The following is a 22,042-nucleotide window of genomic DNA, read 5'->3' on the forward strand; positions in this document are numbered from 1 at the left end:
TCATGCGTCACATTGAGGCATTTTTTTTTTAAAGATATCTTCAATTTACACTAGGGTGGTTTCTCGAATCAAATAAAAAAATGGCAAAAGGCCGCCCCTAAATTGCAAGCTTAAATTGGGAGGGTCCCTTAAAAAAAATGTTTCATGGTTTTTTCCTCCTGTAAATGCTGCCGAGAATATTATTAACTGTGGCTCAGTTTATTATGCAAAATCACTTACATTGCAACCTTGTTGGACTACCGATTTTTAGCATTGACATGCCTTATTTTACTTTTGGAAACTCTTTGATTCCATTATGAGATCTGCACTTCTTCTTAGATATTCTTTTTCGAATTAGTTCCCAACTATCTCATAAAGAGATGAAGCCTAGTTCTAATTCTATACCCTCGTAGTGCTTTCTACTGACACTTAACATTTTGATGTCCTACGAAATGGCAATTGCCCCCTTTGCTGGCCATTTGAACGTATATTTAGAATTATTAATTACTACTCATTATTTAATCAAACATCTAAATCTAATTATTTAAAAAATAAAATAATTAATTCAATCAACTGAAAATGATAACTAATTTATTTTCATATAGTTTAGACTTAAGCGCTTTAGCAACAAGTGGGGCTACCAGCTGCCCCACTCTGCATCCGAGTATCACCAATTCGGAGATTGTAATTAAAGACGCAGTGCGAAACTAATGTTTTCCGGCTCTGTCTCCCATTTTCGCTCCAGGGATACTTTAAGGGGCTGTAAATAGGTTAGTCGACATAAATATTTCGTGGCCCGAAAAAAAGGAAACATAAAGCTTCTGTAGCTCAAAATAATGACGTTGATTGATAAAGGTCTTTACTTAAATTCTTAATTTTGAGCTCATTCGATATTTTGCATAAAACTGACAGACCCGAAGATATGATACTGTACAAATATCATGTGTAATCTGGTTTCGATGCTAAAGAACATAACGTTGCTGCGCTCACAAAAACAGTTATGTGTTTTTCCGTAACTTTTCAGGAGATCAATAAAACTTATTTCTGGTGTCCATTTGCAAAATTTTGCAAATGTCGTATTTTTTAAATATTTTATGGAAAGTACGTTATTGATGTGTGAAGGAAAAAAATCATGTTTTGAAACCCATTACGACGTGATAAATATTTGCGCCGTTTTATAGCGCATGGCTGCTTTCAAACATGATTCAAATTTGCTTTTGGCGGTAGGGAAATGCATGCAATTTTTGCCGTTATTCCTCATAATGCTTATGGAGATTACCCCTTAAGTCCCTGGGAAGTGTAGCTTCATCAATCAGATGTCTGTTAGGATGCCCAGGTTTCTTGGTATTCAACAGAAACTGTTTAGCATTTCATTCCTCTCCCTGATGGGGAGTATTCTCGCCTCATTGTGTACGTGGTGTTCTGGGGACATAAGAAGCGGTTCTGAGGGCAGTATTTTGGCAGGCCTGTATTTTCTTCCAGTGAGTAATCTTTGGGCGACCATATCGGGGACGGGAAGCATGCAATCGGCCGGCCAATTGCTTCGTAAGTAGTAATGCGCGTTTCTTTGTCTTTACTCCAAGTGCTGCTGGAAAGAGATTTGAGGATTTTATAACGGCTCTGTATTTTCGGTACAATCCAAAACGTAGATCCTGATCGAACGTCACACCCAAGATTTTAGGGTATAAGACAGTCGGCAGCGTAACGCCGATGTCGGGATCAAATAAATTATATTGCACTGTGTGGTGGGTGATAAACGCGAGACCACCTGCATTTCCGCTCTCGCTATCTTTTCTGTGGACGTTATGTCCAGAGCTGGTTTGCAGAGCAGATCTTGCTGTATTTTTGGTCTCTTGCATCACTGCAATACGGATGTTATGCCGCTTCATGAAGTCAACTATCTCCGTGATTTTCCCAGTTAACCCATAACAGTTTAACTGCAGAATTCTGAAGTGCAACGGGGGAGGCGTCGTTACTCTGGGGGTAAGTGATAGGTGACTACGTCTTAGTTGAGGGAGGCCAGGACACAATTGCTGTTGTGGCCCTAGGACTGGACGTCCCTGGGTAAGCATTTGGGTACCCAGTGTAGTTGTGTTTGCGGTCTGGCAGTATGGTGGGATGAAACCCGTCGGGGGGTTGCCGTCGCTGAGACTAGAACATCTAGGAAAGTGGCATCGGCCAAGGCAGGAGCTGCATTGGGCAGATGTTGCAAACATATATATTCTGTGCTGGAAAATGGTGCAAAAAGTGGTAGGGACCTAAGAATCTAAGTCGCTAAGCCGCAGACTAAGGGATGCCCTTGGGCGTAAACAACAAGGAGCCACAAACAAATTATAAAAGTTACGAGGACTTCGGGTTTTGGGGTCTAACCCAGAACATCCTGTCCGATGCAACCATCCCTTGTACGTGACACACTGACAAGAGTGTGGCCGTCCTAAAAAGAGTCTTTTCCGGCAAACGCAGCAAAACCATTTCTCTGGACCGGGGTCAGGTAAAAGTCCTGGATTGGGTTCTATACCCTCCCGGAGCAGGAGAATATAGTGCAGTCACGCTGCAAGGATCTGCTGGGAGGATGACAATTGGTGGGAGGAACGCAACAAATTAAATGGGGTAAAACTGAAATGACAGCCCTTGGTCGGGAAAAATCCCGAGTCGCTCCGGTTCATAGAACCGGCTGCCTTGGGAAGCGAGATGGTTTGTAATTATTTTTTACATTGAAATCAAAGCACTTACGCCAGCGATTAAAAAAAATTATAAGTTAGTGAGTAAGTACATAACCGTTTTTCAGAGTACTTCTAGTACTGTGAACACATAGCTGCTTTCGATCACTTCTAAACGAAAAGAGATATAAAAAAACGGAATATGCAGAAATGTGGGCTCTATATAGTGATAATAAAATATGCAATAAAAAAAATTTGAAGAAAAACATATAACTGTTTTTGTTAGCGCGGCGACGGTAAGTACATGTATCCAGAAAAAATTTCATCCAAAATTGGTTTACAAATACCTATATTCAAACAAAAGTTATTACAAAAACAAGTAAGGTGTGCAAGTTCAGGTGTAACCGATCATTATATGCTCAGCGTGAGTTTCAATTGTACAGTTCGTTTCAGATAAATTACTTTTCGAATTTCGTTATGAGGGATTAATTTTTTTTCTGTTCTAGAAATGTTGTTGCTTGATTGGAATAGGGCCTTGGCATGGCCCATAAAAAATGAAGTATCATTGACACAAAATTAAGGAAAGTGTGCATTCCCAACTTTAATACGATATTGTAACGATTTTGGGTATTCCTGATAATTATACACCTTCTGCTAACGTTCGAACCGCTGAACTGTCGAATATGTAACTCCAATATTCAGTAAAAATGGTCTTTATTTAGACTACTTTGGGAGCAGTACTTCACAATCAAAAGTATTCTTCACTAATAGCGTATTTAAATCAAACTGATTACTGATTCCTCAGCTTGCGCTGCTTTTATACTCTCGGTTACTTCGTTTGCCCATATCTTTTAAAGTCTAGATGTTACACGAGCATGCCTTCTAGAACAGTTGTACCTCGTGCTTGGTTATTTACCTATATACATGTATATCTGTAGTTTGTGTTTTAGTTCTAGATATATGCGTGTGTATGTGAGAGTAACAACTTCTGCTCTTAGCTGTCGGCTACATATATGTATATGAAATAGGCCTTCGCTTCGAGCTGTTGGTTATGTGTGCGGAATATTATTCGTTGCCTTGTACATAAGTGTACATGAACATAAGTATCACTGCTTGCTTTTTTTTGTTGTGATTATTTACTAACATCATAGTGATGCTAATATTCCCCACAATATGTTAATTTTCGCCGAATTATGGCTCCCGAAACATAGAAAATTGCTTTGTCAAAAAAGGGGCAGTACCACGCCCATTTTCAAAATTTATATATTTTCTATCTTTTTGTTATAGTTCCATTTAGAAAGTAAAACACCATTGACATTAAGCTCTTTTTCGCAAAGGTAAAGCTTATTATATTCGTCTACAACCCTTTTAAAAGTCGTTTTTATAAAATTGGGCGTGGTCCTTAACCGATCTCGTCCATTTTTCTCGACATATTTCCTTCTACAAGCTAAATATGTGTACTAGACTGGGTCGATTTATTAACCGATATCGCGCCATTGATTTTTCGATAGGATTTGGGCTCAGGAAAAAAAAGGTCCACTACGCATACCCAAAAAAATAATTTTCGAGCCTGCAAAAAAAATGACGAAAGGGTAAATTTTTCGACCAAAACACTCTCCAAACCCCAAAACATATTTTTTTCAAAAAACTGTTATCGCCAACGTTTTTACAACAGTTTTTGAAGAAAAAAAAATATTTTTTGGGTTTTGGGTTTTACCCTTTGGTCATTTTTTTTGCAGGCCCGAAATTTATTTTTTTGGGTATGCGCAGTGGAACTTTTTTCCTGAGCCCAAATCATATCGAAAAATCGATGGCGCGATGTCGGTTAACTTTCGTCCATATAAATCGGCCCAGGTTAATGTGTACCCAATCCTATTAAGATCCGTTAGTTTTCCTTCGAGTTATGGCTCCCGAAACAAGAAAATAGCCGACCCTTTTAAAAAACCTGAATTTTTTCCTTTTTCTTGTTATTATTTCACTTGGGAAATGAAACATCATGAATATAAAATTCTTTGTTGCAAAGATATAGCTTATTTTATTCATACATGATCCTTTTAAACATCTTTTACATAAAAGTGGGCGTGGCACCCTACCGATTTCGTTGATTTTTCTTCAAATCATACTTTATTGTAAAGCCAACCTCTATGTCAAATTGATATGATAGGTTTAACGGTTTTGGATTTTTGATTAGTAGTAATAAAATTGATTTTATGGTGCCACGCATATTTTCTTTTTTTTTTTTTTAATTTTTATTAAGAGTTTCAATATTAGTACACACATCAAAATTCAACGTGCTAGGTGTATTATTTACTAAATAATCAGGTTTTTTGTGTTTTGCAAATTTTATATATGTAAAAAGTGGGCGTGGTTATCATCCGATTTCGCTCAATAACGATGGGAGATGAGTGCCAAGGAACCCATATGCCAAATTTATATAAGAAATCTCAATATTTACTCAAGTTATCGTGGCAAAGGCAGACGGACGAAAGCACAAGGCTTAATACAATTTTTTCTCGATAATGACAGTTTTGATATATGGAAGTCTATATCTATCTCAATTCTCTTATACCTGTACAACCAACCGTTATCTAATCAAAGTTGTAATACCCTGTGTACAAGTACAGCTGGGTATAAAAACTCCAGAGTAATATAGCATAATGAATAACTGACCAAATCACTACTGAGGTAATATCTCAAAATAATTTACTTATATACCACAAAGTTGTTGAATCTTTTGTTACTATTCGACTTTAAAAACATTTGTTTTAAGTGGGTATGGTTGACATTGAATTTTGTTAGTTTTCACAAGGTGTATATATAAAAGCAACGAAATTATCCATGCCAGAACACGACATGATAGCTTCAATGGAATTTGCTTTACGGCTTGCAAAACTTTGAAATTTTTTCTTCCAACTGTTGGCGGTGGCACGCCCATTTTCATTTCATTTCAATCCACATATTATCACTTTATCGGTCTTTGTTACTGGATTATCACATTTTTCCCATTTTTCGAAATTTCTATACCAATTTCCTTTAAAGTGGGCGTGGTCACTAGACCGATTTTAGTAATTTAAAAAAATGTACATATGCACAATGGCAGCCACTGTGATGTGGTGGTAGCGTGCTCCGTCTACCACACGTAAGATACTGGGTTCAACTTCCAGGCCAATAAATTAAAAAAAGCGGAGTCGCCCCTCTGCAGTGATTCGGTAAACACTTCGTGTGTATTTCTGCCATGTAAAGCTTCTCAGTGAAAACTCATCTGCCTTGCGGTTGGCATTCGGAGTCGGCGTAAAACATGTAGGTCCTGCTCCGTCAATTAATAGGAAAACTTTAAAGAAACACCGCGCAAATTGGGAGGGAAGCTCAGCCTAAAACCTCTTTTTTAGGTTATTGCGTGTTGTATTTATTTATTTATTGACTAGGCATCACAACATGTTAACACTTTGTATGCGTGAATCTTTGAAATAAAGAATCTTTACTTCTATTTTTGGGTTGCCTAAAACAATTTATATGTTTAACAATGAAAACTATAAAAAATTTCGGATCTAGTTACCGGTGGGCAAGTAACATACAGTTGGACGTGCATCACGGAAAACTCCTCACATGTACTTTAAATAGGATATTTGCTTTGGAGTTACCATTGCGTAAACTACCTCCTCTATATAAACGTTTCCCGAAGTACTATAAATTGTGCTAGCGTAGGTATATCTCGCAGACAAAACCAAAAACTGATGCTTCACATTTCAGTAAAGGCCTGAAGGAATTATTTTAAATTGATTATCTGATATAGGTTCTAAGCAATTCTACTTGGGATCTAAACCCTGGCAATTTTAAGCAGAACTTCTTAAAACTCTCACGCATAATGGAAATCTTAAAGTAATGCCCCGCTTATGGTATATTTATGTCGGTAAATGATTTTAAAGAAAAAGTTCGAGTTATCTTCTTTACTTAAATTTAACTAATTGTTGTTATTTTTATTTTTATTTTCGGCCTTTCAAAAGTTATATGAAGTCGACAAGGTGCATTCACAAGTCCCTGAAGATGATTTCTAATTGAAATCGAAATATCGACAAAATAAATAAATACAACATATATGGTATTGTAATTCATTGCATTTTTATTACTCATATATATGTGTGGTCTAGAGCTCGGAAATTCTACTTCATATAAATTTAAATAATTTAAAAATATTGTGCGGCTAGGATCTTTATATATTACTTAAGTTTTCATGATTAAAATACACTCATGGACGTTCTTCAAATGTATCCCATAAATACATTACAGCAGGATTTTATTAACCGAATTTTTTTTATAGTATTATTTATAATAATACCCCTGAACCACATTATATATGTCTCAGAAACGGGTTAAGGTATCTCAAAAATTTAAAAAGTGTATTAAACTCCTCATCAGCAGCTTTCATTTTAAGTTAAATGTAAGCTTTCATTTGGGGGCTTAAGATAGATCCTAAAATTTAAGCTAGGCCTTGTCTAATGCACCAGTTAAAGTCGCACTCAATTCTTTGCAGAGGTTTCTGAGTGATGCCAGGCCAAACATACAGACATTCAGACAGACAAAAATTAAAAAAAAAACTGTTGATTTGGGCTCAGGCGGTCCAATAAGGACCTCCCCTATCAATTTTTCTGCAATAATAATAAATCCAACGGATAAATACCCTCCAACGCCCGCCCAACCGACATGAGGGGCGCATCCGAATGACGCACGGATTTTGTTTTTGCCGAGTTGTTGATAGGCGGAGTTTGTTAAGCGTTAAGATCTAAACTGCTCAACTACAGAATAAATATCATCAGCTGAGTATTATACATAACAGTTGGAAATAATACTTATGGGGAAATCCGCCAAATTTTGAAACATGGTATCACGCAAATATCTTTTTGTTAGGAACATTGAGGGGTAAGTTGGAGCTATAGTGCATCGCCGTTACTCGTCTTACATAATGCCTCAAAAAGATATAGTCAAAAGATCGAGTAAAATATATATAAATTGAGGTCGGAATGTTAAATATACATTTATTTCAACACTTCTGTACCGATTATATCGAAATTTAAAAAAAAAAAATATGGAGATATATGCAGCTGTTAGCTATGTAAAATTTTTTTGATACACGAGACCCGGTTTAGTAGATATCGGTAAAAATATAAAACCGAATAACCGCCAAATATTTTTTATTGCAAAGTTTCCAACATATTTATTTTAACACCTTTCTACCGATTCTTTTGAAACTTTCAAAACATATTGATATGTGAACGAAGTATGTTTAGGTAAAAAAGTTTTAATACACGAGATCCGGTTTTGGAGATATTGATAAAAATATAAACCCGGAGAACCTTAAATTTGTTTACTTATTTAAACACTTCTTAACCGATCGTGTTGAAATTTTATCAGGATGTATATGTGGGGTATATTTAGGTTAAATTTTGTTGATACCCGAAACCCGGTTTTAGAGATGTCGGCAAAAATATGAAACCGGGTAACAGTCAAATATGTTTTACCCGTTTGTTAATTTTTTCGCCACACCACAGTAGTATGCCGTCAATTGCCTCATCTTGGAATATTCACGCAAGGAGAGTTATTGATGTTTGTACATGGGGCAAATATGCGAAATTTTCGCCAAAAATTGGCAATCGTGAAAAAGTGTAAACATTTTTTTTTTATTTTTTGTACCAAATTTGTATTTCTTTTCATTTACTTTTAAATAAAACCTGGTTAAAAAAAAAACATTTTTTTCTACACTTTTTGACGATTGCCAATTTTTGTCGGAAATTTCGTATATTTGCCCCATATACAAACATCAATAACTTTCCTTGTGTGAATATTCCAATATGAGGCAATTGATGGTATACTGTGGTGTAGAGAAAAAATTAACAGACGGGTATGAAGTGATAAAAGTAAAATTGTAGCTGTGCCCACAAAAAAACATGCTCCTGAAAAAAATTTACGCAACCAAGTGCTTCCACTTTTCTGCCTCTACCTTCAAAACTGAAAGGGGCACATCGAATTTGACGTCCCAGTTGTTTTTAGTCCCTGATAGGCTATTATCGTGCATAATCCAAATTTCAATACTCATTTGCCTCAAAAAGCTATTAGCAAAAAACTACTACTACTACTTTGATTGATGATTGTTTTGAGTATTGGAGGGGCACATTAATTTTGCTCATACATTTAGAATCTCCGTCTCAAAAACAACATTCATTTTAAATTCCATAGCGTTTCAGCGATGCCTCAAAATTTTACCGAAAAAATTCAAAAAAAAAAAAATTAAGGGTATCGCTTGAAGAAGTGTAAAAATCGACGTTTTTTACGTTTCGAAGTTCTGTAAAAACTTACTATCAACTTTCTTGATTTTTAAAATCATCAGATCGGATAGTTAAAAGGTCAAGCTTAATGTCCTTGTACTTTTTTCTGGCCTTAAGTTTTTTGCCCAGGTGTAAAACCCGAGTCTCCAAAAAAGTAAAATTTTTTGGGATTTGCACATATACTACATTGTTAAATAAGTGAACATTGTATATACAATTTTTTTATTTTTTTTTATTTTGTTATGAGTTATTATAGGATAGGACAGTTTTCATTATAGTAAAAAGTGAATCTGTTATATCAAACGTGTTCGAATGAGCGTTAAAATCATGACACAAACACCGAAAAGGTTCATTTAATTCGAAATTAGTTCTGCACTGCCTCAAAAGAAGAGGTTTCTAATGTCTTGACACTCGTGATGGGACATTGAAGTTTACTTCGTTTAAAAGAAAGGGGCTAGAAATCAGTCTATTCAGTAGTTTGGCCATGATCTTCAAAGAACAGACATCGACCTGTTAGAGTTTTATTATATTGTGGCGAATTTTAGCATCACTATGCTATTAGTGGTGTGATGGTAGCGTGCTCCGCCTATCACACCGTATGCCCTGGGTTCAACTCCCGGACAAAGCAACATCAAAATTTTAGAAATAAGGTTTTTCAATTAGAAGAAAATTTTTCTAAGCGGAGTCGCCCCTCGGCAGTGACTGGCAAGCGCTCCGAGTGTATTTCTGCCATGAAAAGCTCTCAGTGAAAACTCATCTGCCTTGCAGATGCCGTTCGGAGTCGGCATAAAACATGTAGGTCCCGTCCGGCCAATTTGTAAAAAAATCAAGAGGAGCACGACCCAAATTGGAATAGAAGCTCGGCCTTAGATCTCTTCAGAGGTTATCGCGCCTTACATTTATTTTTTTTATTTTTTTTTATGCTATTAGTAAACAAAAGCACAACAACAACAAAGCAAGCTGCCACTCTCATGTACACGAATACATGAATTTAATCCATTAACACACGTACATAAAAGGTGACGAGGAATAACTCACGCACACACATGTTGTTATCAGCCGAAGTTAGTTGCTCACATATACACACGCATATATGTAGCTCAATTACCAAGCAGGAGATACAATAGTTATAGAAGGCGAAACGTCTAGATTTTAGTAGAAATATGCGAATGAAGCAACGGAGAGTATAAAAGCAGCACAAGCTGAGTAGTCAGTAATCAGTTTGATTTAACACGCTATTAGTTGCGAAGTGAATGTACGACCCCCAAAGGAGTGTCTGTGGAGGCATCGTTACCTGGTTTTTGACAGTGAGGGACAGTGGCACAGATAGTGCTCTTCACTTTCCATCTCCTCTTCGTCCCTACAGCCGCGGCAGAAGTCATTTGTCTGTAGGCCCATATAGGCACCATGAGTGACCATGAGACAGTGACCTGTAAGAAGGCCCAACTAGTGGGCTTTTAGAGATACAGTTTAACTGTATCGCCGATTGCGATCTATTTTCATCCAGCTTAGGCCAGGTTTGCTTGGATATTCTACATCTAGGTTCCATGGCGCATCTTGCGCTTGCTTGATCCGTGAAAAGAGTTCACAAGCAGTCCCTGCAGGTGTTTAGAGGAGGGCTGGCCCAACCAGCGGAGGTTATTGTTTGCAGATTGGAGCCTTCCCTACCTAGCTCATCCGCAGCACAGTTTCCTGAGATGTCACAGTGGCCAAGAACCCATATAATGCTCAGGTTGCATTTATCAGCTAGCTTGTTGAGGGTTTCTCTGCGCTTCAACGCCACTAGTGACGAGGTGTTACAGCATTGCAGGGATTTTAAGGCGGCTTGGCTGTCCGAGAAAATTGAAATAGAATTGGTCACCTGCAGGTTAGCAAGATAGAGGGCTGTTTCCCCGATAACTATAAGTTCAGCCTGAAAAACACTGCAGTGGTCCGCTAAGCGTAAGCTCTCGCTTAGATTGGGCTTCTCTGAGAATATTCCGTAGCAGAAGGTTTCAAATAAGCGGAATTTCCCCAAATTCGTTAAAATATGTATAGATTTTCGTATGTATAATAGCAAGAAAAAATTTAACACATCTGGCTTTTGATTTACTGTTTGAAACATTTTCGAGCTTTCTTCTTCTAAACGTAGGCGAGGCTACGCCCAGTTTCCAATGTTCTTTTAAACTTTTATTTCTTGTCATAAAGTCAACTCACATAGCAAGTTTTACAACTTTGGCGGTCTTTGGTAATGATTTATCAATTTTTTTTTCTTTCAATTTGTCGAAAGTTTCGATTTCACTCATTTTCAATACAGATATATTCTGGGTAAAGATAAGTCATCATGTGCGGAGGAAAAGCAGGCGAAGACATGAGGAAAAGCAGACGAATGCACAATTGCATGGAGAAGCATTGCCTAACTTTTAATATTTTTTCCTATTACGGCTACCATTAGACATACTACTTCAGATGGATTCAGTTAGGCTTGGGACCTATATTGAGACTTTTACCTCCTGTCGGAAGACTTGGCTGTAGCTTCTATCTACGTAGTATGTAAACAAAATAACGATTGACGAATGCAGTTACCATACTGAAACGGTAGATCGCTATTTAAGTAATCGTTATCATAGACGCAGTACATTACATATGTAATTGTTTCCATTGATGCCATTTATTCAAATCTCATTATGAAATTGTCATTGAAGGTATAAACTTTTACATTTTCAGGAACAACGATTTACACCCTAAAGGAGGATGAGCATTTCCGGCCAATAACAAGTGAAACTTATCACCACCAATTACAGCCACAGATCCAACAGCTTGTTTCGTCGCCATCACCGAGCACATTTCAGCCAACAACCGTACGCTATGTCGCAGAAGAAGCAGCTCCACAGGTGAATATTCATAAGGGTGCCCGTTGCTTACCAACGTTTTTTTTTTAAATTCTTAAACCATAAAATAAATTTTATTAAAATGAAATTTTTGTAGTGTTCACTGTTTCAAGAAATTTTCTTATCATTGCTGTAAATTTAAAATTTTAATGAATCGATTTATTTTAATGAATAGTCCCGAAATCTTATGTAATTGTGAATGGAAAATGTACCCTTTTTTAGCACGGTTTAAAATTAATTTTAATTAAATTTATTGTCTTGAATAAAAAGAGGATGATAAAAGACGGACACCCTTATATAGGTATGAATGTACATGCCTTTTGGGAGTAGTACTTCACAATTATACTTCACAACCAATAGCGTGTTTAAATTAAAACTGATTAGTTTTTACTCAGCTTGCGCTGCTTGTATACTCTCTGTTGCCTCGTCCGCATATTTCTCCAAAGGTGTAGACGTTTCACCTTCTAGAACTGTTGTATCTCCTGCTTTGTAATGTAGTTATATGCGTGTGTATGTGTGAGTAAGAACTGCGCCTGATGACTATATGTGTATGTGTGAGATATCTCTTCACTTCGAGCTGCTGGTTATGTGTGTGCATGTACTTCTCGTCGCCTTCCATGTATGTGTATAAATTATGATTGAGGTGTTCATGTACAGAAGTGTGGCTTGCTTTAATGTTTTTGTGTTGTGATTATTTACTAACAGCATAGTGATGCTAATAGTTGTCACAATATGATTAGCGGTTTCAGTGTAGAAGCAACACTCAGAAAGATTAGCATCATCATTAATTGACGCTTAACAAGTCGCGATAACTAACACAAATTGGGAGCACCAAGAAAGATCAAGTCTTCCTCTACTTTACTCTCTTACCACTGCTTCCAAATATGGGTGGCGATAGATATACTCTCCCACCCGGAACTTCTTCGTCCATTCGCATAAAATGATCTAGTCAGCGGAGCCATTGGACTTTTATTCGTTATACTATTTTCATATCTGCGTATGTCTCATACAGCTCATCACTGTAGCAATCAGACACACGAATAAAAACTGCTACAACAACAGCAAAGAATATAAACTTATCTAGGTCTACACTAAGGCCACTGTTAAAAATCTTTAAATTCGTTGCCGACACTAGCGGCATCAGTTCGCAGTGAGAACCCTTACCAGGACGATTGCCTTGACTTACAATCAAATAGGTTGTATCGCTTCCTCTTCCAGCCCTGATGAGTTGCAAGTAAAAACGATGACCAGAGTACGTGTTATATGGTATTATTTGAGAAACATTTCTTTCTGGAAGTGAACCAGAATTCGAGCTATCGTAAAAATTCTTATTCCGAATAAGTTAATCTTATACTATACAGAATCGAATGCAAAGTTTGTTCATAACTTTATAACTCAAAATCGTAAGAACCAATTTTAACCTTCAGGTAACTTACGTAGGCTGGCGGAAGTCCACGTTCGTAGCAAGCATGCAACTGCTTGTTAAACTAGGACTATGTTTAAGAAAAAATGCTTATATGTTAATAGTTGTATTGCGAACTTAAACTACAACTCAAGGTTTGCTGAATTTACCCTTGCTAATTTGGCTATTTAGCCTAAATTTTACTTCTCCCCCTAGTTAAGCGGCAAAAGTCCATGTTAAACTAGAGAAAGCCCAAATAGTTCACAATGTGGACAAGGTACAAGATGAGTTGGTCATTTCTCATTGAAAACACCAGAAGTCGCAGAAACTGATCGGTATAATGCCATTTCGATAGCTATACATGTCTGTTTCCTTCTGCCGTTTAAAGCCTCTTCCTTCTCATACTCTTTGCTGGGCCAAGGGTTTATCGCAGCAAAACTCTTGAACTGCTTTCGGCGTATTTCTAACGCCTCACAGTCCATGCCAAGTGTTCATTCTACATGCCAACATCTCTCTCCAATTGGGTTTTGACAGCAATTGTGAAGCCTATCCTCTACTATGGAGTCTTTGTTTGATTGACAGCCACACAAAAAAGAACCTACTTCAATTTCTGCACATTCCTTCTGTACACCTGGTGGCAGAGAACATCGCGTTAACAACTGCAACAAGACTTAATACCTCGCAGCACTCGAAACTTTCTCCGTATACGTCGCATTAAGATTGGCCAAGATTAAGAGAAGGCGAGAAGTGCACATGATCGACCAAGCGGAAAGGGCGTGGACCCAAGAGGGGGCTGCAAAGTGTCGAAGATCATGTTTAGGTCTTACAACCTTAAACTAAAAAAATTACTATTATCATTAAAAAGAGGGAACTGTGTACTCAATACGGGGGTTTCTGACTGGACACTGCCTTCCGGCTTCACATGCCTTTAAATTAGGCTTGGTTAGTGAGAGCAGATATTGGAAGTGTGGGATTCGGGAGGAAAAGATAGAACACGGTTTGTGTTCATACCCTGCTTTTGCGAGGCTAAGACTTCAGCTATAGGAGTGATACGGCTGCCAGATTTAGATGCAGCAAGTGGCATAGGTCCTAGAAAGCTTCTAATATTGGCCAAGATGACTGAGTTATTTCACAACATAGGTACTGGTTTTTGAAACGGCTTTTCAGTTTGGTTGTTAAACTCATGGACCGGCCAGTTCAACCTAACCTAACCTCATTCTGCTAGTTTGTTGCGTCTACCACTGCTTCTAAGCGCTAAACAATTCTTTATACTGCACGGTATTGTGTGAGGATTTTCTTACTCGTTCTGACCCGTATTTTTCTCCAATCTCCTCTTATTGCCATCACTGAGCTCATTGATTTTCCGCTAAATTTGCTCTCCGAATCCGAGGCATCGCTTGTAGCGCTTTTGTCTTCTCTCGCTTGTGACTCTATTCTCTCTTTCTCCTTCTTGTTATCAGCACAGGATATCGGGAAGGTTGCATTGAGATACACTAGGGTATACCCTCTGGTTGCAAATGATTCAATAGACACAGTTCTTTGTCACCAAAATCCCGTCGCACTCCTCAGAGGCAGAATGGTGTAGATGGAATGCCCTAAAGCTCAAAGACACATAATTGGGAGCTATGAAGATCGTCTAGGCAATCACACCATCCACAAGCTGCCAACCCCAGTGAAAGCCATGAATAAGCTAGTAATAATACAAATGAAAAAATTACGTTTCGACAAGTTGAAGTCAACGTTATGATGAAATTGTCCATATACTTTATATGATGGCTGTATGTAGACTACCGACTGAGGGGCGGTATTTTTTCCAAGTAGGGTCTGGGAGTCAAGAAAATATTAGTTTGAATGGTTTTATGCTGCAAATCTTCTTAGAAGTAATAATTAGAAAGCTACTGAAAACCGTGGGGCGTGCTCTGTGGGAAATTTTTATTTTATTTTAATTCTTTTTCCTACAAATGTAGACTACCGGTTACTTGAGAGTCAGAACTATACGAAAAGGAATAGGCAGAACAAATAAGATATAGGAGTGTGAAATAGAGAGAAGGAGAAAAAGAAGGGGGAGAGGGTGAGGGAGAGGAAAGAAGAGGAACGAGATGAAGAAAGACAATTGGTGGGGATAAAGAAAAACAAGAGGGAGGTTGAGGGAGAGGAAAGAAAGTTGGAGTAGTAGGGAGAAAAATCGAGAAAATGAAAGAAGGTAGATACGAAGGAGGGGCAGGGATCAAACATGGAGAAGAGGGAAGAGGTAAGAAGATACAACACATTTTTTTTTGCAGAATGCCTCTGTTTACTGGGAGTGTAAACGCATACATCATAGGAACGAATGTCATTGGACAGGAGAACATGTCAATTATCTATCTAAATCGTATGCATAAGATTGAGACCCATTTTAATGATTTTACCTGCGTTAACCTAGTATGGTTTTGTATTGGTTTATAAAAACAAAGCCTTTAAAATTGGTTGTTCAGGCGAAAAAGGTGTTCAATGTTTGGTAAAGAGATTCCATTTATGGGCAAATTGATGTGAGGGATAGAATGGGAATGAGGCTCACTTTTTAAAGTACCTGGCAGACTTTGTTCTGTCCAGTTCCAGTTTCTTAAAATAAATAATAATAAATAAAAAGAAAGTTTTCTAATAAATATGAAAAACAAAATTTAATAAAAACGCCCACCTTTGCTCATATTCAGTTTCGAAAAACTGATATGAAAAGTGCGATAGAAGCTCTTATCGAACTTATTCACCCTTTCTTGTTGAAGTATTATTTGTTCTCAATAGTAAATGTTACATATCTGATGAAAAGTAAATCTATTCGAAACCTCACTATACGGCGTCTCCGCCCTTTGCGACACCTTCCAACGACCGGAAAGCTTTTCTTCTCCTTCTAAGCCATCCCTGCTTCTCGTTCATTTTATTATTAATACGCTATATTAGCTTCATTTTCACTCCAACAAGCATACATATTGTACCCCTCAAGGCTAGGCGCTCAAAAGAGAGTTAGACCCATCTGGTGGCAATTATAGAAGACTCGCGGCAGTTGTTAAATAACTCGCTACAAAACGAGTTGTGTTTAATATTAATAGCGGAGACACGAACTTCTGTGCGTCAAATGTCTAAGTAGATTGTAGATACTAAAACGGCACCATATTTGAGTGTTTTTAGTTTTTTTAAACTATATTTTTATTTTACTTATTTTTGTTTTAAAACATTTTTATAAATATACTTTCAGATATATTATGATAGGCCTCCGAATGTGGTTCGTGACGTCAGTCATGTAGTCCCAACCACAAACAATGGAAAACTGTCGAACGACGTTGGTGGTGGTGGCATTCATTATGGCACACCTTCACACGTTTATCGAGGGCCATTCAGGGAGCCGTACGAGTTGGGGCTTGAACAGGCACACCCACAGCCACAGCCCCAGACGCAGCAACAGCAAGAGCTAAAACTAGAGCAACAGCAAAAGTTACAACAACAGCAGCGGCAACAAATTCAATTTAATCAGCAACAGCAACAATATGCTCAAACAGTTAAAGCATCTCCAAATCTCAGTTACGTTTCACCACCATCGGATTCAGGTTTTATACCACTAGAAGGCCCGCTGCAGCACCATCCACCTTACCACTACAGGCAACAACAAGCTCAGCCAAATATTCCTTTCCCCCAATCGAATGAGCAGCAAAAGCAACAACAACAACAATATTCACCATACCAAAGACAATTTCAACAACAACCCCAACATGCTTCTATACAAAAACAATCCCTGCCGCAGCAACAACTACAACATCATCAATATCAACAACCGGGTCGTCAACAAATTAATTACATCATTGCCATACCATTATCATATGTGCGACAGTTGCAACATCAATTTGCATCACAACGCGAATCAGCACCAGCATCGGCATCACCCACACCACAAAATCAACAGCAATCTCCATCTCTTGTGCCATTACAGATACCGCATTCACATTTACCACTACTTCTTGTTTTGCAACCCATTAGCAGCGGCAGTGGGGCTAGCTCAAGCGGTAGTTCATTAAATCACGATTCCTACCGCCTGCAGTCACCAATTCATTATGCGCTACAAGCGCCTACACCATCTAATTCAGAACTCAATTCAAATCCTCAGGCAGTGCTGGCCTTGGCTTCACAACAATTGCCATTTCCTATGGATTTGGTTCTGACAGCAGCGCCGGTGAGACCACGACAAACTATATACCCGTCATCGCAGTTGCTATATGTGCAACCCCAACTTATTCGCCAAATACCACAGCAACAGCTGCAACTGCAAGTAAAACAGCATCAGAATTTGCCTCGCTACGGTAATTAAAATTCATTGACTTTTTAAACACATCAGACTATTTTAATTTATTGATTTTACGATTATATGGCTACGCTCATTGTCTTAACCATATTTTGTTTTGGTTCTGGTAGTTAGAGTATTCAATTTGCAAGAAACTTAAAACGATATAAATTGAATTTATAATAATAAAGTTTCACCTGAGCAGGCATTGTGGCCATTCTCTTTAGCCATAAAAGAACAGTCCTGGCCTTGAGAGAAAAACATTATATTGGTATTCTTGAAGTTCAATAAAAAGTTCATAAAACTGCGATGGATATAAGATATTCAAGTACAAAGGTAACACAAATTATCGTTTTCCAAATAAATCGCTTTCTGTGACTTAATTACTTTTGTATTTATTAAGAGGTCAATTAAAATCAATAAATTTACAAAACGAATAAGCGCACACTTTTGGCAAAATATTTATAAGATATGACCACAAGTGATAAAATCGCAATGCCGAAAGAAGAGAAGTTGTGAATTATTTTCAATCAATTAGGCATTTCACAAGGTGTCCTATTCGCCGTATGTGGTATGCGTTAGTCAAATTTTATATTGTAAACTAGGTAACCAACTCAAATCCTAAATTTTTATATGTTAAATAAGAAGAGCATTACACGTTATTACAAACTTAGATCTCTTCACTATTCAAAATAAATAAATACTTGGCGCGATATATGTACCTCCGAGGGGATTTAGAAGGTATATAAATTTTCACTGTGAAGCTTTTCATGACAGAAGTACGAGTCCGAGTCTTTGCCAAACATCTAAATTTCACGACAACCGCTAAATTTGGCAACTTCTCGATCATCTTAATGCGACCTATCATGGTGCCGAGAGTCTCTTAACACACTTTATACTACTAAAATGCAACCTAATGTGAAAGAAACACCTCTTAGACAAACAGTTTCAAGTTTCGCATACGGATCTTTATCATTATTTCTAAAATGTGTCCGAGTATCCAGTTTCATAGAGCATTCGATTCTCAATATTTATATTATGTGTGTCTATCAGAGATCCATTTTTGTAGTTATTTTCTTTTTTTGAGACGAAAAAGTCCGGGTCAAAAAATTCTCTTAGGGGAAAGTTTATGGGATACAAGGGATACCCATAGCATTTTCATGACGAATCATTCATACTTTTCGTGTTTCGAACCATTTTTGTCTTAAATCCATAAATAAAAGTAAAACGCGGACTTTTACTTTATAAGGACAAATAAAAAAAGTCCGGCGCTATGACTATAGAACGGCTCATGCAAATAAAACGAGTTTTTTACCAATAGATTCTTTTAAATGTCTAGATTTGGAACCTATATTGTCATTTGAAGGTTTTTGTTAGTATTACCAGAAACTCGTCGTAGAATAAGTAAAACCAACCCTCATAGCACTATACCTATTTTTTCACCTGTTTTTTGCCATTGCAGCTAAAATTGAGGCATTGCCTTAAATTTTGAATAACCGCTTTCTTTTGAAACATGAAGGATTCTGTAAGAAAAATAATCGTCTCATTTGAGTGAGCCATTCAGTAGTCCTTAAAAAATAAAAGTCCGGATTTATTAATTTCTTTCCAACTAAAAAATTAAAAGTACACTCTCCATTCAGTTCCTCCCCTCTCCTCTCCTCTCCTCTCCTACCGGTACATCATTCCTTTTTGATAATTGAAAACTAGTAGACCCAAGCCGAGCTTCTCATGTTGTATGCCACATCTGAACAGCATCAGTAAGCAGATGAATTTTCGTCGGGAAGCTTTTCATGTCAGATATTCACTTGATAAACAAAAGTCTACGGGATACCCGCTTTAAACCACTTTCATAATTGAAAATACTTTTCTAAGGAGTTTGATGTTGCTTTTGCCTTGAACCTAGGACTTTCTTTCGGTCTGGTGGCCGCCATAGTGCAACGCATAAATGGTCAAAAGCTTTTCTGGCTAGTTCATATTATGAAAATGAATGAAAAAGATCCGCCTCAGAAAGTATTCCTATCATTACCCGCACTTGGAAGGAAGGGGAATATGAAAACTTCAATCGCTCATTCCTACTCTCTTTTTTCCTCAGAGAAGTTTAATGCATAGAGAATCACCAACAACACAAATAGTGGGAAACAGAAAAGCATTAAATCGCGAGCAGGTAGTTCACCACTGGGAAAATTGAACTTGAAATTCGAAAATTTCAAGAAACACTTTTATTTTGATTAATTAATCAGAACTTAATTATTTTGTCACTCTTAAGTTAATTGTTTGTGAACATTTAACAAAAACACCGTGCTCCTTTAATAATCTTCCTGCGGGTAATAGTGATTTACCTATCGCCAGTACCACGTCATCCTTTTTGCGTGATTGAATAACGAACTTCCGAGCAACAGGTTGTCTTCAGCATGCCCTTCAAAATTGCCAAGTTTTGTTTATATATCGCAAAAAAAAGTCCTGATGAAAATCCAAACTTAAATTAATAGCCATTCAAAACAGGAATCTCGGTAAAAAACTAATTTAGATCGATATAAAGCCTTGCTGTTGAAAGAAAACAGCTCATGTCACCTTCAGTTTACATATATAAAAGACACACTTCATGCGTGGGTGAAAATCGCCCTTCTCTATCCAATGCTTACTAAATATATCGACTGGGGAGTGAATATCGCTCTACCTCGCCTACCGCTTCGAAGGCGCCCTATCCCAGAAAACTTTTGAATAACGCTCTATTTCAGAATTTGTTTCAAAAACGCCATATCTTAGCTTAAATTCAATATAATAATGTAGTCGTGATCGAGTGCCTTTTTCGTCGGAATCTCAAACATAAACTGAACTTTATTTCGGAATTCAAAGTACAGAGAGCTTAAAAAGTAAGACTTAAAATGTGACTAGCTTCAACGTTACGATAAGTACGATAAGTAAGAGTAAGAAGGAAGTAGTATAGTAAAGTAAGAGTATCTATTTTCTTAAAAGTACAACTAAAGGAAGCTCAACTAAGAGAGAGTAGCAAAGAGAAGGAAGGATGTGCAAGGTTACTATGTAACTATATTTTTTGAGCTGGGTGTTTCAACATACAAATTATACTTTTAAATCAACATTTTTTTTAAAATAATTTTTCATTGCAGTCCAAAAGCAGGATGACCAACGACCTCAAGTCGAGGGCCGTAATACCCAACAAAAATTACAGCAGCAGCCACGAGCCCAACAAAACGAACATCCGAGAGTTACTGTTTTTGTACCGAAACCAACGGTGAAACATGTACTAGTACCGTCACAGTCTGCAGCACCACCCTCATCACCCCCAACTGAGTCTATACCCACAAAAGCCACATCTTCACATACGCCGCCGCAAGTATTTTTCTATAACCCTGCCTACGTGCAGCCACCACCGCTGGAACAGCATACCCTGCCACCGTCACCCTATAGCAATTACATTCAAGCTCAACTTAGATCTGGGCTTCATGCCGCACCACTGGTCAAACTGGCTCCATTCACGCCTCAATACTATCCGGCCCATAACACAGTCGGTACACCACCAAATATTTTAGTTTCGAAGGTACCTCTCCAACTTCAGCAACCGCCACATCAGCAATCAGCAGCACTGCCGGCGATGGTTGGTAGACCAGCTTTTTACATGGCAACGCAGGATATTCTTAACGGTGGAGGACTGCCTTATTTTATGCATCCAGCTGGCGTGCACTACGGAACGCACCTATATAATCCAGGCATACCTTTGGGAGTATCGCCAAAGCTTTTAGAAAGTGTTGTAAGTACTGATGCTGGTGGCCAACGTCATAGGCAACAGCAACAACAACCACAACAACAACCGCAACGATTGGGTTCAACGGCGAAAAATGGCATTAATGACGACAATAACGCTGATATTAAGTACTCGGAAGTGGCATGATGGAGGTAACGCAAATAGAAAAGCTTCTTACCCCCCACACAAGTGTTAGGCAACCAGTGGAATTTTGTTACTTACAGTATACATGCATACATTTGTATAAAATCACTAAAATCAACCAAGACGATGAACTCGTTTTATGACGTCTGCATGGATAAGATTATTTATTTAAAATTCTTCTTAGGGAAAAAAGTCTCATTAACTTATGAAGTGTTACTTAAAGTAAACAATTTTTTTAAAATAAATAAACAAATTTTAAAGATCTGAAAATTATGTATGAATAAATATATTGGGTAGAAGGGGATAACTTCGCCATTTAGGTGTACATACGTCTAGTACCTGGGGTACCTGGCCACAGGAACATCGAGGGCAACGAGAAGGCAGACGAACTTGCAAGTGTAGGGAAACTGCTTCACTTCATGAATCCAAGAAACATACATAGCAGATTCAAGGAATTAGAAGTATCCAACTGGTACACTTCGCGCACCTTCAAGACCACAAAGCAAACTTAGCCGAATTATGATAGCAGTGGGCACTGACCGAAGGGGGCACTGACCAACCAACGTCTAGAAAACTTATGTTCAATTTAAACCAC

General features: G+C 37.7%; 1 protein-coding gene across 6 annotated transcripts in view; it reads left to right on the top strand.

The window, feature by feature from the left end:
- LOC137250249 (uncharacterized) overlaps positions 1-21,707 on the top strand; it is a 34,087-nt gene extending 12,380 nt beyond the window's left edge. For all 6 annotated transcript variants that reach the window (XM_067782720.1, XM_067782721.1, XM_067782722.1 and 3 more), the window contains 3 exons: positions 11,666-11,832; positions 16,464-17,559; positions 20,669-21,707. In XM_067782720.1, coding sequence (XP_067638821.1) covers positions 11,666-11,832; positions 16,464-17,559; positions 20,669-21,450 — 2,045 coding nt within the window. In that variant the 3' untranslated portion in view covers positions 21,451-21,707. The remainder of the gene's footprint in view (positions 1-11,665; positions 11,833-16,463; positions 17,560-20,668) is intronic.
- The last annotated feature ends 335 nt before the right edge of the window (positions 21,708-22,042 follow it).

This window comes from Eurosta solidaginis, chromosome 4 (assembly GCF_040869045.1).
Source record: "Eurosta solidaginis isolate ZX-2024a chromosome 4, ASM4086904v1, whole genome shotgun sequence".
Classification (NCBI taxonomy): Eukaryota; Metazoa; Arthropoda; class Insecta; order Diptera; family Tephritidae; genus Eurosta; species Eurosta solidaginis.